The sequence below is a fragment of the Eurosta solidaginis genome, chromosome 3 (assembly GCF_040869045.1).
Source record: "Eurosta solidaginis isolate ZX-2024a chromosome 3, ASM4086904v1, whole genome shotgun sequence".
In the NCBI taxonomy this organism is placed as follows: domain Eukaryota; kingdom Metazoa; phylum Arthropoda; class Insecta; order Diptera; family Tephritidae; genus Eurosta; species Eurosta solidaginis.
The window spans coordinates 264,575,333-264,590,671 of record NC_090321.1 but is presented as its reverse complement, the minus strand read 5'-3'; the positions used below and the strand labels follow the sequence as shown (position 1 = coordinate 264,590,671).

At 40.5% G+C, this 15,339-nt stretch overlaps 1 protein-coding gene and 1 long non-coding RNA gene across 2 annotated transcripts in view; one reads left to right on the top strand and one right to left on the bottom strand.

The window, feature by feature from the left end:
* Positions 1-15,339, top strand: part of LOC137245503 (uncharacterized) — a 359,413-nt gene that overhangs the window by 188,607 nt on the left and 155,467 nt on the right. The window lies entirely within an intron of this gene.
* Positions 1-15,339, bottom strand: part of LOC137245499 (cyclic GMP-AMP synthase-like protein) — a 67,374-nt gene that overhangs the window by 36,025 nt on the left and 16,010 nt on the right. The window contains exon 4 of the mRNA XM_067776284.1: positions 9,869-10,066. Within this exon, the coding sequence (XP_067632385.1) occupies positions 9,869-10,066 (198 nt within the window). The remainder of the gene's footprint in view (positions 1-9,868; positions 10,067-15,339) is intronic.

Genomic DNA, 15,339 nt, shown 5'->3' with positions numbered 1-15,339 from the left:
TTAACCGTATACGTACAGGTGCATCTAACTTAATACTAGCTAAACAACAATATGATCTCAATCGGTCCCTACAAAATAAGACTACCTCTAAAACTTACCAAACAGGTGAATACGTTGTCATAAGGAACGTAGATACTACTTCCGGTACTAATAAAAAGCTTATCCCTTACGTGATACACAAGTATACATGCATGCATGGAGTACCCGCGATTTTTGCAGGGGCTTAGTTCTAATTAGTTCCTTAACACTTTTACTTTTAGTTTCTTTGCGTCACTTAGACTTAGTTTTGTGTTAATTTCACACTAGCTAAGTAGGCATAGTTTAAGTTTTCTTTTTATACGTAAGTCACGGCCATAGTACAGGTTTACAAGTATGATATGTATTAGAAGGAAGCAATTCCTTTCCTTTTCTAACACATTGCAGTTTGACACTTCGGTCAGTGTCAAACTATTGTGGAACTCAGTGGAACCTGCGTGGAACAAGTATGATATGTATTAGAAGGAAGAAATTCCTTTCCTTTTCTAACACATTGCAGTTTGACACTTCGGTCAGTGTCAAACTATTGTGGAACTCAGTGGAACCTGCGTGGAACATGCGTTTGACACTGAACGAAGTGTCTAAATTACCGGGGTTGCTGTCGTTGGAAGCGACGCAGGGAAACAAAAAAAGGAGCGGAATATCAGATATAGGAGCGGAATATCAGATATGGGTTGCTGTGTAAATTTTTTGAACGAATTTAGTATGAAAATGTAGTGCAACTATATGGGTCCTACAGAAAATTATACAAAAGTCTTGAATTGGGATATCTGAGGACGCGTAGTAATTCCAGTATTAAGAATACAAACACGCGTGCTAAGTTTTTCTACCCGTTCAAAAGTTCTCCGCGAAAAACAGTTTGAAACCGAAGTAGACTGCAAATAACCCGTCCAAAAATGTGGAAAGAGAAATGAAAAGACTCGTTTTGTCCTGTTATCAATAGTCCAAAGGCGAAAAAGTATTCGAATTATTGGAAGCTCGGCAAAACGCGTCTATTAATACCTCCCCCGAAGGTTTTGGTCGTGTTTTAGCAATCGTCCCCGGTAATAAAGTATCACAATTTGTTAATTAAAATTGTCCAAAATATATGGATTGTAAAGAGGGATGTAATTAAGTGTTCGAAAAAGTAAATAAGGGCATTTCTTTGTAATTTTACGATAAAAATTTTACGCAGTTTTCGTTAGCAGCTACTACACTTTTCTTGGACCTAAGAAGTACAACAGTGCCAAATACCATCCACAAAAAAAACGAACAAGAACAAGCATTTTATCAGGTGAGCGTGGCTGTGTATGTGCGTGCTGCTACATATCCTACTTGTAGACCTGTACTATGGTCACGGCGGCCGGCTCAATTCAAACTGTGAAAAATGTACCAACGCTGAGTTGCCATTTTGCACATTGCTGAATGCAATTGGCACTGCTGTTCAGCAACAGCTGACAGCGATGCTAGTTGCACTCAGTGGTGTGTTCAGTGCGTTAAGGCTGGGTAACGCAGTGCGGTTATGCCTTTTTTGACCTCTTCACCTTCCTCATACTGCTTTCACACAGAAACTTAATGATCTCATTTCACCTTCTAATGAAATCGTAAATTTTTTGCTTTCACACAGAAGTAATTGTTCGATTAGTATGAAGGGTGAAATGTCAAGCGAATAAAATGACAATGCTATATGACAGACAATCATGGCGGAACGATACAAGGTGGCAGCATGGTGACATACCTACATACATAAATAAGAATTCCATGTGCTTTTTTTTGTTAATTCGATGGACAAATGTCAAAATCGTACTGCGCCGGAAGTTGATGTATCAAATCAAATAAAAAAAAGGTTATAATCAGCTGTTCGATGCAGCCACCTTGTATCGTTCCGCCATGCAGACAATGACATTTACTTTGACAAATGACATTTTTAAGCACTGAACACACCAAAAACTAAGAAACTGAACGCTCCCAACAGAGTTGCATTGTGCTTTTGACTTCATTAGACATTCGATTAGCTACTAATGAAATAATTATAGATTCGAATTTTGTAGGGAAGATTGAGCTCAATAAGCGTCTTAATGTAGAAAACTGCCTTTATTATTCAATAAGCCGTCTGTGTGAAAACAGTATCACCCTTTATTTATTTATTTATTTATCAGTCTACAAATTAAACAATTATACAGACCAAATATACCGACACTTAAATCTCAGATGTAATACACGATATAAACAACATAAACAGTCATCAATTTTAAAGTAATATTTAAACAGTATTGAATTAAACGCTTGACAATTTCAATTAAAAACTTAGAAGTCAAAAGATAAAATGTTGTAAATGTGTTAAAATGTACTCATGAAGGAGCTAGTAAATAATAATTTATGAAATTGACAATAAAGCAAATTAATAGTAGATAAAATATATACAGAATAGAATTTATAGAGTAAATTTGATTGCATACATATAAAAATAACGATCACAACGCAATTTTGCAAACAAGTTTCAAGTAACTGGTACCTTAAATTTGAAACAGAGGGTTGAACAGTATATCACGGTTTAGCGTTCTTTGCTTCATTTCGAATTACAAATTTAATGTAGTTAAAAGGTATTTTTTAATACCAAGAAACGAGTCTCAGACGTCTAAATTTTTACAGTGTTTATTAAAATCACGACATAAACAGTGAAGTGGTTCGTGCATTTCATAATTCGACCTGCATGTAGCTACAAAAATAGATTGAAAATGTCTAGATGGCCTAATAGGAACGTTATACTTAATTTCACCAAGCAAAAATGGACTATTTATTGACCCTCTTATTAATTTAACAATAAATAAGACACCAAGCATCTCCCTGGGGCTCTGCAATGTGGGCAGCTGTATTAGTTTTCACCGGCTGCAATAGGGGGGAAGATTTTTAGAAGGATTTTAGAAGGAATTGTTTCTGGACCGGTTCCAGCTTGTCAAAATGAACCTGATAACGCGGATTCCAAATTATTGAAGCATATTCCAAAGTAGGTCTGACCAATGATGTAAAAAGGGTTTTTGTAACGTATGGGTCATTAAATTCTTTAGACCAACGTTTAACGAAAGCCAAAGTACCTTTAGCGCTATTCACGCAAGATTCAATATGGTCCATTGTAACGCCTAAATCAATAAAATTAGTGACTTGCTTGATTACATAGTCGCCAATATCATAATCATGGGATTGGAAGGACTTCCTTGTAAAACACATGAACTTACATTTAGGTAGGTTTAGTGACATGGCGTTTACATTACACCAGTCACCAAGACTATTCAGATCAGCCTGAAGACATGCCCTATCCACGGGTAAGCGGATAGGCATTACAAGTTTGACATCATCAGCATACATCAACGGCTTGCAGCTCTTCAAAACACTAGGAAGGTCATTAATGAACAACAGGAACAAAACCGGACCAAGATGGCTGCCTTGAGGAACACCAGAAGTTACGTTTATGAACCGAGACCAACAATTATTAAATATAACTGTTTGTTTTCTTTCCTTCACATAAGAAGAAACCCAAGATAGAAGCAAAGGAGGAAATCCTAACCGATCAAGTTTGAATAAAAGTATAGAATGAGAAACTTTATCAAATGCCTTACTAAAATCAGTATAAATAACATCAACTTCGCAATTATTCTTAAAACTGTTGGATACAAAGGTTGTAAACTCGAGCAAGTTGGACACCGTTGATTTACCCTTGCAAAAGCCATGTTGTGAAAAGTCAATTAATGAAGATACTCTAAAAGCAATCTGTTTTGTGATAATCAATTCAAATAGCTTAGGAATAGTGTTGAGTTTGGCTATTCCTCTATAATTTATAACACACGTTCTGCTTCCATTTTTATTCAGTGGTATAATGAATGTTTCTTTCCACTTCTTGGGGAATACCCCTTGCTTCAGGGACGCATTAAACAAACAGGCTAGAGGTCGATATAAGAAATTTTTAGATTTTCCAGATGAGTTAAAACATCATCAGTACATATATATGGGACTGCCTGGGAATCCAGAGGAGACAATCTGAAAGGATAATTCGATGGCGGGTAATCATAGGTGTTTGAATAAGTAGATTCGAAGAAATCCGCAAACATGTTAGCAATTTCGAAGCTATCGTTGGAAATCTGATCATTTAGCTTCATTGTAGAAGGAAACCCTTTTATCTTCCTGTTTTAATTAACAAAGCTGTAAAACGACTTAGGATTGACAAAAATTTGGCTTTTAATCCTACTGATATAGTTCCTATAACAAATTCTGTTCAATGTGTTATATTTGTGACGTAAGATTGAGTAGGCGGCATAGTCAGTCATTGATCCAGAAAGTTTGTAGCGTTTGAATGAACTCGTCTTCTGATTTTTTAGGCGTTTCAATTCTTTAGTGCTCCAAGCCGATGATGATATAGCAGTGGTTTCGGACGTACGTATGCATTTTTTAAATATTCCGTATAGTACATTATTAAAATGGGATATACTCTCATCAATATCCCCATCGTACTCAGGCCAATTTATTCTCGATACTTCGAGTATTACTTTAGACCAATTGGCTTTTCTAAACAGAAACCGGTGAGGGGTCTTTCGGACTACGTTGGAGGAACGCTCAGATAAATTATGAGATTCCATAAACATCGAGAGAGCAGGATTATACACATCTTCAGGCAGGGCAAGGGGATCGTATCGATTTACAAAACAATTTGAATCGTCTTAGAAAATTAAATCCAAGCATTTACCGAATTTATTCTGAATGTTATTAATTTGAAAAAGTCCAACATTTGCAAACTCGTTTAGGAAATCATAGTCGATAGCGCGAGAAGAAGTAGGGACTAGCTTCCCGTCGATAAGACTCCATGACACACATGGCAGATTAAAATCGCCAAGAACAGTGACAGAATCACAGGCCCTGGCAGTGCTGCACACAGATTTCACTATTGAGGAATGATTCAAATATAAGGAAATGTCAGATTGTGGGGGAATGTAGTTGGCTATAAGATATTTGTAGGTTGAGGAAAGTTTTACTCTCACACAAAGAAGCTCAGCATCCTCAAAGTCAGGAAAATGTAGTTCCTCCGCGGAAAACCTAGTGTGAACGGCAATTAACACACCTCCACCAGCTCTGGCCAGTCGGTCTTTTCTAAACACTTGAAACGAACTCGATAAAACTTCAGCATTAAAAACTGTTGGTTTTTAGCCAAGTCTCCGTAAAAACGAGTACATCATAAGAGCTCTCATGACTACGTAGAAAAATTTCCGTTAGTTTGGTATTCAACCCCCTAACGTTCTGATAAAATATACTAAGTGAGATATTATTTACGTTTGATAAGACATAATTTAAGTTTGTACCACTTCTGGAGTGTTGCCTGTCAAGTTTTTTGATGCATTTAAAGTAGCGCGGTCACGGTTCGACTTTCTAGTAAACAAATGCACCACAGAGTGTTTCGGCCAGAAAGTAGAATCGAGTACCCTATCAAAAAATTTGTCAGGAACTAAGATTCTGAAAGAAGAGATCTCTCTCCCAGACTTAAAATTAAACTTATAAACATTAATATTGCTATTAAGTTCAACACCAAGCTTGGAGCATACGTAGTTAGATATATCAGCTTCCGTCAGCGATGCGTGGAGCCATGATACAAAAATGGACCTACGGGGGGAACAGCAGTCACCTCCCTAGGAGCAACTGGTTCTAAAGCAACCGAATCAGAAACAGGGGCTGTGATTGGGGCTGCGAGTGCGGTTGTTGTTACAGCAGTCGAATCCTTACCAGAATTGGGTTTAATACCAGGAATATTAACAGCATCAGAATCATCAGCATTAACAGAATTAGTGCTGTTCCCAACAGCATTCGCTTTGTTTTTCGAAGCTGGAGTCTTGTTCTTACTAGACATTGCAGTCGAATAACACAGGCCGACAAAATGAGGCCGATTTTTTGACCATAAGCCAGACCACACTTTCCTAAAGGTTTTCGATCCTCTGAATTCAAATCTGGACGCAGAGTTGATCTATCACTTCAGGATTTTGAGATATTCTAACCTAAATGTGCAAAAAACACCGTTTTTGCCTATTTTTGAGGTTATATATAAACAAGAGATTTTTTTTTAAAAGCACACATAGCATCTTACAAGAAGAAGTCTTTCTCTTACCCACCGACGTGTGCCGTACGTAAGGACGTTTGTCGTACGAAGCACGTTTGACCGAACTTTCAAGCCCGTAGGAATCAATGTATGCGTCTGTGTACATGTACATAACATATTTGTGTGTGTAGTGTTTACAGATAAGCACTGTTGCCATTGACCATTTTGCATGTATGCTTATGGAAACATCAACTTTTTCCAATTTAATTTTTGATATTGTAAAAGGACGGAATACATATTAAATAAGTATAAATAGATAAAATATTTATAATCAGCACTTTTACATAATTATTTCGAATTATTTTCACAATTTTTCAAACTTTAATTAGGCGTTTTTGCATAAAATTGCAAACGGTCAAAAATTAGCGTACAAAAGTTTACTAGGCAACTCTGTCTAGTGAGAGAGCGATCAGCTGACACGTTCTTACGGAAAAAATCAAAATTGTTTTGATTTCTACGTTCCGGGCTACGTACGATTTTTTCCGTAAGAACGTGTCAGCTGATCGCTCTCTCACTAGACAGAGTTGCCTAGTAAACTTTTGTACGCTAATTTTTAACCGTTTGCAATTTTATGCAAAAACACCTAATTAAAGTTTGAAAAATTGTGAAAACAATTCGAAATAATTATGTAAAAGTGCTGATTATAAATATGTAATCTATTTATACTTATTTAATATGTATTCCGGCATTTTACAATATCAAAAATTAAATTGGAAAAAGTTGATGTTTACATAAGCATGCATGCAAACTGGCCAATGGCAACAGTGCTTTGTTGTAAACAATACACACACAAATATGTTATGTACATGTACACAGACGCACACATTGATTCCTACGGGCTTGAGAGTTCGGTCAAACGTGCTTCGTACGACAAACGCCCGTACGTACGGCACACGTCGGTGGGTAACTGCCGCATTACTCTTTTCATTATCTGAGTTAGCAGTAGAAAGCAATGTAGACGATGGCCCACCGTTATTAACAGCAGTATTAACACTTGCAAAAACAGGTGATCGGTCGAAAAAATGGCATTGCACACACTGTTGAACGGGGAGAACAAGAGACGGCGACAACGACACATGTGTAAGCGCGCAACTATTAATATCACTGCGCAATGTTTTCGCAGCATTGAAAGAGCTGACACCACTTGACATTTTGTTGATACCATCAGTCGTCTCATCCACACAGTCTTCATTGTTTTTGTGAGAATTAGTTTTTGATTTAACATGAATGTTAATATCAATTTTTTTCAGCAATTTGTTCAGTCAAAAGTTTAAATTTTACATCAATTGCAAGCAAGGCAGATTCCAGGCCAACTTTATGTGACGGTGTCATATGCCTTACAAAGCTTGTTATAGGCATTTAGGCATTCTGTGCACACGTAACTGAGATCATTGTACAGGTCTACAAGTAGGAGATGTAGCAGCACGCACATACACAGCCACGTTCACCTGATAAAATGCTTGTTCTTGTTCGTTTTTTTTGTGGATGCTATTTGGCACTGTTGTACTTCTTAGGATCAAACAAAGTTTAGTAGCTGCTATCGAAAACTGCTTAAAATTTTTTTTTCTTATATTACAAAGAAATGTACTTATTTACTTTCAAACGAGCACTTAATTACATCTCTCTTTAATAACCATATATTTTGGACAATTTTAATTAACAAATTGTGATACTTTTTTACGGGGACGATTGCTAAAACACGACCAAAACCGTCGGGGGAGGTATTAATAGACGCGATTTTGCCTCGCTTCCAATAATTCGAATACTTTTTCTCTTCGGACAATTGACAACAGGACAAAACGCGTCTATTCAATTTTCTTTCCGCTTTTTTGGACGGGTTATTGCAGTCGACCTCGGTTTCAAACTGTTTTTCGCGGAGAACTTTTGAACGGGTAGAAAAACTTAACTCCCGTGTTTGTATTCTTAATACTGAAATAACTACGCGTCCTCAGATACCCCAATTGAAGACTTTTTTATAATTTTCTGAAGGACCCACATGGGTGCACTTAAAATTTCCTACTAAATTCGTTAAAAGAAATTTACCATCACAGCAACCCATATCTGATATTCCGATCCCTTTTTTGCTTCCCTGCGTCGCTTTCGACGAAGCAACCCCGGTAATTTTGACACTTCGTTCAGTGTCAAAACTCATGTTCCACGCAGGTTCCACTGGGTTCCACGCTAGTTTGACACTGACCGAAGTGTCAAACTGCCGTGTGTTAGAAAGGGAAAGAAATTGTTTCCCTCTCATACATATCATACTTGTAAACCTGTACAATGACTGAGATGCCGGTTCTTAGCTAGCAATTCTACATCGTATGTAGACATGTTGCCTTCACAGCATGTACGGTGGAAGCATTTTTTACAAAAGCCACCGCATGGCACAATTAGAGTCTCACTTCGGCCAAAACTCTTATCGCACTTAGCACAGAAACTATCCATTGCACCAATATTGGCAGAAAAACCAGAAAACCAGGTTAAACAAAATAAAGTTTGCAGAGCGATAGCACAACACGTCTGTACGGCACGACTGTCAATTACACTTACTCTTACTCAGATTATTACTTTTACTTTTGTTCTCACTCTTAATCTTACTCTTATTCTTATTCTCCATCCTACTCTTGCTCGTCACTCTTATACTCAGTGTTAACTTTACTCTTACTCCTAGCTTACTCATACTCTTATTGTCACCTTTACTCTTCGCCCTTACTGCCACGCTAACTCAGCCTTTTCCCTCTATATTTCCCATTTCTAATTTATTTTTCTTTCACTCTTACTCTAACTGGCACTCTTATTCTTACTGTTACTCTTACTATTACTATCTGCTCTTTTCCTTGCCCTTACCTTTATAGTAATAGTAAGAGTAACAGTAAGAATAAGAGTGCCAGTTAGAGTAAGAGTGAAAGAAAAATAAATTAGAAATGGGAAATATAGAGGGAAAAGGCCACTGAATAAAATACCACTGAAATAAAATATTCCCGGAAGCAAAAAACTTTTTTATATAATAGAAGGATTAGCCGTGTTTTTTTTTTACACGTGTATACGTTTCGTTTGCGCGTGAAAACAGACGCCTGTCCTCGCTTAGATAATGCTTAGGAGACCCATCCAGCGGCAATGGCTAAACAACTAGCTACAGCACAGTGTGTACCGAAAAGCGGAGACACAACCCTCTGATGGCCATAGGATATAACATATAGCTGAATCAGTTGCGATGAATTGTGGACACACAGAGAATACATAGAATTAGTGTAGAGGGTGAAACATAGAGACATATTTCAGTTACATCTGAGTATTATGCGTATTGAAATTTAGTAGTACTAATTTTATGCGTAGCAATTTCAGAGGTGTATTTAAAGTTTGTCGCTTAGCAGTCCATATAAAGTTTAAGCGTAAACGTATATAGATGTGAAAAAAACACAGCTATATATCTTAAAAATCGCTTAGATATGTACATCTGTTCACTATATATTTTTATCTTATACAGCCGATTATTTGGAGGTTACGAATGGGATAAGATTATTGTTCAGCCCCATTCATGAAAGGTATGAAGTCTTCGGCACAGCCGAAGACAGTCCCGTCCGTACTTGTTATAATTTAAAATTAGCAAATAAGTAATATATGCGCACTAGAGTGTTTAAAATCGTGTTGCGCAAAACTTCTGCACATTTTTTGGGCGTAAATCCTTAAATACTTTATTATTATTAAATGTATACAAACCTTGAAATGTTTTTGACATTGATCAAAAGTGAGATAAGGTTCGTTCTTATATTGTCGCAATGTGTGATAAGCTTGTTGCAGTTTTGAAGAGTATGTATTTATTTCTGCATCATCCAAGATTTTCAACAGATTGAGGTGTCGATTCCAGAAAAATGGAAGATTACGTTGCGAAAAGTAATCTACCAGAGACTTCAGCATCTAGAATTTGATAATACGTATGATTTTATTGAATTGGTACCTACTTCTTATAATAAACTGTCCTTAATATTCCTAAATTAACTTTCGGATAATTACGCTGCAGCGAAGCGCACCAGTTCGGAACTAGCGCAGAACTATTGCATTAGTTCTAATTCTACCCCCTAGCCAGTGCTTTCAACACACTTTAACACTTTTGACATTGTGATGTCCTACGAAATGGCAATTGTCCCCTTTGCAGACTTTTGAACACGTTCTTGACTGGTTCAGTTGTAGTTGGTTTTGAGTTAGTCCCTGCCTTTGATTGATGTATTTAAATACATACAGATCAGATCTAAGCGCTGCTGGTACTAAGCATCCGAATAGTACCAGTTCGGAGGTAGTAATCTTACCTGCAGTACGAAACTGGTGATTTGCGTTAATGTCTGCCATATTCGATGCAGGGTAGCTTTATTGGCTATTGGTATAGGATATCGTTATGGAGCCGCGAAAAGGGAAGAGAGACGCGAGAGAAGAGAAACGCCCACTCAGAAAATATAAATGTAAGGCCGAAAGCTGCGAGCATTTGGTGGTTCGGAAGCTGACTGTTTGAAATAAGTAGTTCCCGAAAATTTTACCAAAAAAGCCGGCGAATAGCGGAAACTCCTATACATTGCCGTATAGCGAATGCTATGACGTACCCGTCGGCGAACTGAGTGGACCGTGCGGGCAAACATGGTAAAGTTACTCCTGCCATATTGCCATGATACGCAAAGTCGTGGAACAGTTGCCTCTATACTGACTTCAGTTAACGCGGCACCCACCGTTCGAAAACATTTAATTTAAAAACACTCAAACCCAAAAAATATGCCTAGCGACAACTGAAATTAGCAACAGAGGGCGGTAATACCTTCACTGGGACACCAGCGGGATAGGGGGCTAGAATATACCCGCGGTAGGTATGCCTGTCGTAAGAGGCGACTAAAATACCGGATTCAAGGGGTTTGTGTAGCGCAGCCCATTCAGGTTGGCAGCGCAATACATACCTTCTACAAATCCAATTGTTAACCACACCTATCCGTGGTGAATCCTGTTCCATTAACAGCCGAGGCTCTGACGACCCCGAACTCCTCATGGATATAGGAGGCGGGAGGGCGGGATGGCCTAGAAGGTCGCATGTGGTCATAACAAATCGTTTCCGAGATGGTCGGGCTTGGTACCGGAACGTACCGGATCTGCATCTGGCAAAGGGCCATCAACTCGATAACACTCCCCAGGGCCCTCGGGGAGTGTCCTAATCGCTAGAACAACAACAACAACCTTCATTTGGTTAAGAGAAACACTTCTTCTTCTTGTAGCAGTGCTTCGCACCAGCCGATAGGATCGATCACTGACAAATGTCGTCGATATCCTCAAAGTGAAGACAAAGGAAAATGGCAGTCTCAACAGGGTTTGATCATAGACTTATTGGTGTAAAAGAAGCGCTGGTTTCAAATTACAATTGAAAAGATAGTTGGTGACACAATGGCGGTTGCAAGTGCATGGAAGGTTCGACTACTTCGTACACTATTTAAATAAGGTTGCTGTGGACTTGGTCCGTGATAACGGAGTAGCATGCATCATCTGTTGAAGGGCCCGGGTCCGTTGCCAATAACATCTTCAAGTCATCCGCATAGGAATAGTGGAGGAAGACTTATCTTCCTATATGCTCCCAATTGGCGTCAGTTATCGTTAAAAAGGGTATAAGTTCTTAAACAACGACCAAACTATCATAGGATATTAAGCACCAGTAAGTGATGACACTAAAAAAAATAAAACATTTTGTTTCAAAACTAGGGCTGTGACTATCCGCATATTCGAATATCCGTACATATATCCGTTGACACGGATAAAATCCGGACGGCATGGATATCCGGTTGTTGTTGTTGTTGTAGCAGTGCTTCGCCCCACCTAACAGCCGCGACCGATCACAAATTGTCATCAATATCCTCTAACGGGAGTCCAAGGAAACTTGCTGTTTCAACAGGGGTGGACCATAAGGAAAGGGGTGTTAGAGGCGTTGGTTCCACATTACAATTAAAGAGATGGTTGGTGTCATGTGGGGACACATTGCAAGCGGGGCATACATTTTGTATGTCGGGGTTGATTATGGATAGGTAAGAGTTTAACCTGTTACAGTATCCAGAACGAAGTTGAGCAAGAGTGACACGCGTCTCCCTGGGGAGTATGCGTTCCTCTTCCGCGAGTTTTGGATACTTTTCTTTGAGTACTGGATTCACCGGGCAATTCCCGGCATAAAGGTCCGACGCCTGTTTGTGGAGTTCACCAAGGACCTGCTTGTGTTTTTTCGCTTCATACGGCTGGGTTCTCAGGTGCCGTATTTCCTCAAAATGCTTACGGAGATGACTCCTTAAGCCCCTAGGCGGTGCTGGTTCATCAATCAGATGTCTGTTGAGACGCCCAGGTTTCTGGGTATTCAACAGGAACTGTTTGGTCAGCATCTCATTTCTCTCCCTGATGGGGAGTATTCTCGCCTCATTATGCAGATGGTATTCTGGGGACATAAGAATACAGCCCGAGGCAATTCTGAGAGCAGTATTTTGGCAGGCCTCTAGCTTCTTCCAGTGGGTAATTTTTAGGCTTGGCGACCATATGGGCGACGCGTAGCACGTAATCGGCTAGCTAATTGCTTTGTATGTAGTCATGAGCGTTTCTTTATCTTTTCCCCAGGTACTGCCAGCGAGGGATTTGAGGATTTTGTTACGGCTCTGAATTCTCGGAACAATTGCGGCTGCGTGCTCAACAAAATGTAGATCCTGACCAAACGTCACACCCAAGATTTTGGGGTGTAGGACAGTCGGTAGCGTAGTGCCATCGACGTGGATGTTCAAAATGGTCGACATTTGGGACGTCCATGTTGTAAATAAGGTCGCGGAAGATTTAGTCGGTGATAATGCCAGGTTTCGCGAGGCGAAAAAACTGGAGAGATCAGGGAGGTAGCCGTTTATTTTATTGCATAGCTCATCGATCTGTGGGCCTGGGCCTGTGGCCATTATTGTGCAGTCATCGGCGTAGGAAACGATTGTGACTCCTTCCGGTGGTGAAGGTAGCTTAGATATGTAGAAATTAAAAAAAAAAGTGGGGATAGGACACCACCCTGTGGCACCCCTTGTTTAATTCTCCGTGGTTTTGATGTTTCGTTACTAAATTGCACCGATGCCTGCCAACCACCCAGATAATTTGCGGTCCACCTTTTAAGACATGGGGGAAGGGTAGACCCTTCCAGGTCTTGCAGTAACGATCCATGGTTGACCGTATCAAAAGCTTTTGATAGGTCTAGCGCTACGAGTACTGTTATATGGTGGGGGTTTTGATTTAAACCGCAATTTATCTGGGTGCTAATGGCATTTAGCGCGGTGGTAGTGCTATGGAGTTTTCTGAAGCCATGCTGATGAGAGGTTAGCTGCAAATTTGCTTGGAAATAAGGGAGCAAAATGGCTTCAAGCGTCTTTGCTACTGGCGATAGGAGAGATATCGGACGATACGACTCTCCTATGTTAGCTGGTTTACCAGACTTTAGTAGCGGGACCACCTTGGCCATTTTCCATTTCTCGGGTATGACAAAGGTGGAAAGAGACAGGATGAAGACCTGCGCTAAATATTTGAAACCCTCTTTCCCTAGGCTTTTAAGCATCGGCATGGCTATGCCGTCTGGGCCCACTGCTGTGGATGGTTTAGCGCGACCAATGGCATCCTCAACCTCTTTAGCGGTGATGGTGATTGGTGACGCGCTGAATTTGTGTTAATGTGCGTGTCTATTGGCCCTCCGTCTATCTTTGTCGACCGTAGAATGCATTATATATTGTCGGCAGAAAGCGCTCGCGCATTTTTTCGCATCCGACAGCACTTTGTCGCCAAATGCGACGGAAACTTTGTCTTTGTGCTTAGTCGGATTCGATAGGGACTTTACGGTGGACCAAAGTTTACCCACACCGGTAGAGAGGTTACAACCTCTTAGGTGCTCCTCCCATTTCGCCCGCTTGTGTTCATCCACAAGCAATCTGATGCGTTGGTTTATATCCCTTATTTGGGGGTCGCCTGGATCAAGCTGTCTTATAAGGTCATGTTCTCTCGCTAAGTTTGCGGCCTCCGCCGGGAAGTGGGGCCGGATTTCGGGAATTCTCCCGGCGGGAATGAAACGTGCCGAGGCGGATTCAATAACCTTGCGCAAGGCACGCTCCCCTTGGCGGGCATCAGTCGAGATAGGGAGGGCAGCAAAGAGGTTGTCTGTAAAAGATTTATATTCTTTCCACTTTCCTTTTTTAAAGTTTATGGAAGTGCGTTTTTCGGTGACGATGAAGTCGGCGGTACGCTCGAGCGAAATAAGTATAGGCAGGTGGTCGGATGCCAACGTTACCATCGGCTGCCAGTTGACGCAGTTTACGAGTTCTGCGCTCACGATCGAGATATCTGGCGAACTGTGACAGCTTCCTACCATAAGTGTGGGGGCGTCTCCGTTTATTGTGCAGAACGTCGTTTCTTCTATTTGATCCGCCAACATCTCACCCCTACTGTCCGCCCGCAAATTTGAATGCCATAGATCGTGATGGGCATTGAAATCGCCTACGATAATGCGATTGTTGCCAGTGAGTAAGGCTCTGATATTAGGGCGGTATCCACTGGGGCAACAGGTGGCAGGAGGGATGTAGATGTTGATGATTTCTAGGTTTGCATCGCCTGACCGGACAGATAGGCCTTGACGTTCTAAGACATTGTCCCTGCGGTCGATTGCAGGATCAAATATATAATATTGCACAGAGTGGTGTACGATAAACGCGAGGCCGCCTCCATTTCTGCTCTCGCGATCTTTTCTATGGACATTATACCCAGAGCAGGTCTGCAGTGCATATCTTGCTGTGAGTTTAGTCTCTTGAATCGCAGCAATGCGGATGTTGTGCCGCTTCATGAAATCGACTATCTCTGTAATTTTAGTCCATTACAGTTTAACTGCAGAATTCTGAAGTGCATAGGGGGAGACGTCGCCACTCTGGGGGTAAGTGACGGGTGACTACGCCTGGGTTGAGGAAGGCCAGGACGCAATTGCTGTTGTGGCCCTGGGACTGGGCGTCCTTGGGCAAGCATTGGGGTACCCGGATGATTTGGGTTTGCGACCTGGCAACATGGCGCGATGAAACCCGTCAGGGGGTTGCCGTCGCGGAGACCAGAACATCTAGGAAAGTGGCACCACCCAAGGCAGGAGCTGCATTGGGCGGATGTCGCAAACATATATATTCTGT